Consider the following 2,034-nt stretch of genomic DNA (forward strand, 5'->3'; position numbering starts at 1 on the left):
ACTATTTATAGTTATATTTAAATTTTATAGCAAATTCACATGTAGTACCAAATTAAGAGATCAATTGTTTTGAACTAAAATAAAAGTGCAACAAGCTCTCGTAGCTCAATTGGATAAAGTGCCCGCTTAGTGAGCGGAGGTTTTGAGTTCAACTCTCAATGAGATTAATTTATTTTCCTATATATTTGTATTTCGCTTTGGTTGTACTCGTTGCGCGAACGAATACAATTGATACATGTTGTTGTATCCATTGCGTCAAGTGATACAAGGTGGTAACAATTGAACAATAGCTACAAATGATAATTAAGAAAATTATAATTACATACTAAAATCCAATGCTTCATCTACTAGATAAGATGAAGTAAACTAAGTCTAACCAACCAACAGATTTGAGTTTATCTTAATAATTATAAACGTTAATTCCCATCTTAGAACTAGAGACAAACGAAAAAAAGGAAAAAAAGAAAAAAAAAGAGGTGGCTGAAAAAGAATGAGAATATATAGCACACTGAGAAAAAATATATTAATTTGCTAACTCCATAATACTGACATTTGGAAATACATCCACAAAAAACAAGCAGATCAATATATTTTTCAACACAACAATATTATTTATTCCACATTCTAGGGCTCGCCAATATTGTCCAACACTCATATACAACCCAATTAACATCATATTTATATATTGGCATTTGGACATAATTATTTTTTAACACGACATTATTATTTATTTCACATCCAAGTAATAGCCAATATTGTCCAATGGTCATGACACAAACACACACATATATTATATATGATCAGATATATCAAATAGCATGAGTTCTTCTATTTTTCGACATGGTGCGCCTCAATATCTTTGGACAAATAAGTGAAAAATCCCAAGAAAGTTATAGGTTCTGAAATGTCTTCGGTCTTCTTCTCATACTCAAGTGTCCATGTAATCCAGTGCTGATCGCAGGATATGTTAACAATGAAATCGTTATACGCTTCCAGGAGATCTCCTCCTATCACTTTCCATGTGTTTGATTTCTTTTCATCATCAATGGCCTCAATGACACACTTAGCAATCTTTGCATTTCCATCTATAATCATTATAAAAAGAGATCCAAAAATATAAAGAGACGTTAATCCGAGCTCATTTAATTTATTCCATTTATTATGTTTCTTCTCACTTTTTTTTCTAAATATTATGTGAAACATTGTATAAATGAAATTTATACGGTTGGATTCTCCAATAATATCACTCCACCCGTGTTGGATATTTCAAAAAAGAATAACTTCTGAAATATCAAACACACGGGCGATGATATTTTTAAAGGAACAGAGCAACATAGATTTAGAACAATTGCATTACTTTTGGAAGTCTTTTTCAAGCACATGATGTGAGACAAATGCAGTAGGCAAATATGGCAAGAAAAAGAAGGGAATTCATCAAATTGAATTACATAGAGGGAAAAGATTAATTTTTGTACTTACCCTCCTTATATTTCCAGGTAACTACAGAACCAACTTCTCCAATCCCACCTTCATGAAGATCAAAACCTGTGACATAATTGGGGCTTATGTTGGATAGATGATGAGGTTTAGTTTGATAAAGGTCATGAAACAAGTGTCCTCCACATTTCACCTCCATTGAAACAACCAACTTGCCTTTCAAACCCATATTTTCTTCTTTGGAATAGCAACAGATAGTGATAAGAAAACAAGTTTGTTAGAAAATATTCAGAACTTGTAGTCTTTATATAGAATTAATTAGTCGTGCCCGAGAAAAGCTTCTAAATAAAATTGGACAAAGACATATATTTGACAAAGGAGTTTTTTTTATCCTGCTACATAATTTTTATTATTTACTAATGATTTCTTTGTTCATTAACTTATGAGAAATTGAGAACTACTGTCACGTTTTCTAGAAATAATAGGTTTGCGTTCACAAATGTCATACAAAACCTAAATGGGTGCGCATTTGGAGGATTAATTTCACACATGGTCACTAAATTTTATCTTTTGTGTCAATAAAGTCAAATAATTTCA

The 2,034-nt window shown here is 31.3% G+C and overlaps 1 protein-coding gene across 1 annotated transcript; it reads right to left on the minus strand.

The window, feature by feature from the left end:
* Positions 1-503: 503 nt before the first annotated feature.
* On the minus strand, positions 504-1,701 carry LOC107825419 (kirola-like). Its single transcript, XM_016652275.2, has 2 exons — positions 1,480-1,701; positions 504-1,085 (listed from the first exon to the last, which is right to left on the minus strand). Exons 1-2 carry the CDS (start codon positions 1,664-1,666, stop codon positions 829-831), a joined length of 444 nt encoding a protein of 147 aa, XP_016507761.2. The 5' UTR covers positions 1,667-1,701; the 3' UTR covers positions 504-828.
* Between the last annotated feature and the right edge of the window lie 333 nt (positions 1,702-2,034).

The sequence above is a fragment of the Nicotiana tabacum genome, chromosome 12, assembly GCF_000715075.1.
Source record: "Nicotiana tabacum cultivar K326 chromosome 12, ASM71507v2, whole genome shotgun sequence".
Lineage (NCBI taxonomy): Eukaryota > Viridiplantae > Streptophyta > Magnoliopsida > Solanales > Solanaceae > Nicotiana > Nicotiana tabacum.

What these genes read in the sequence shown, in the direction of transcription:
- LOC107825419 (XM_016652275.2), bottom strand. Translation starts at nt 1,666, where the DNA reads ATGGGTTTGAAAGGCAAGTTGGTTGTTTCAATGGAGGTGAAATGTGGA. An exon ending in TACCTGGAAATATAAGGAGG is followed by an intron (nt 1,086 to 1,479) that starts GTAAGTACAAAA and finishes TAATGATTATAG; the next exon opens with ATGGAAATGCAAAGATTGCT.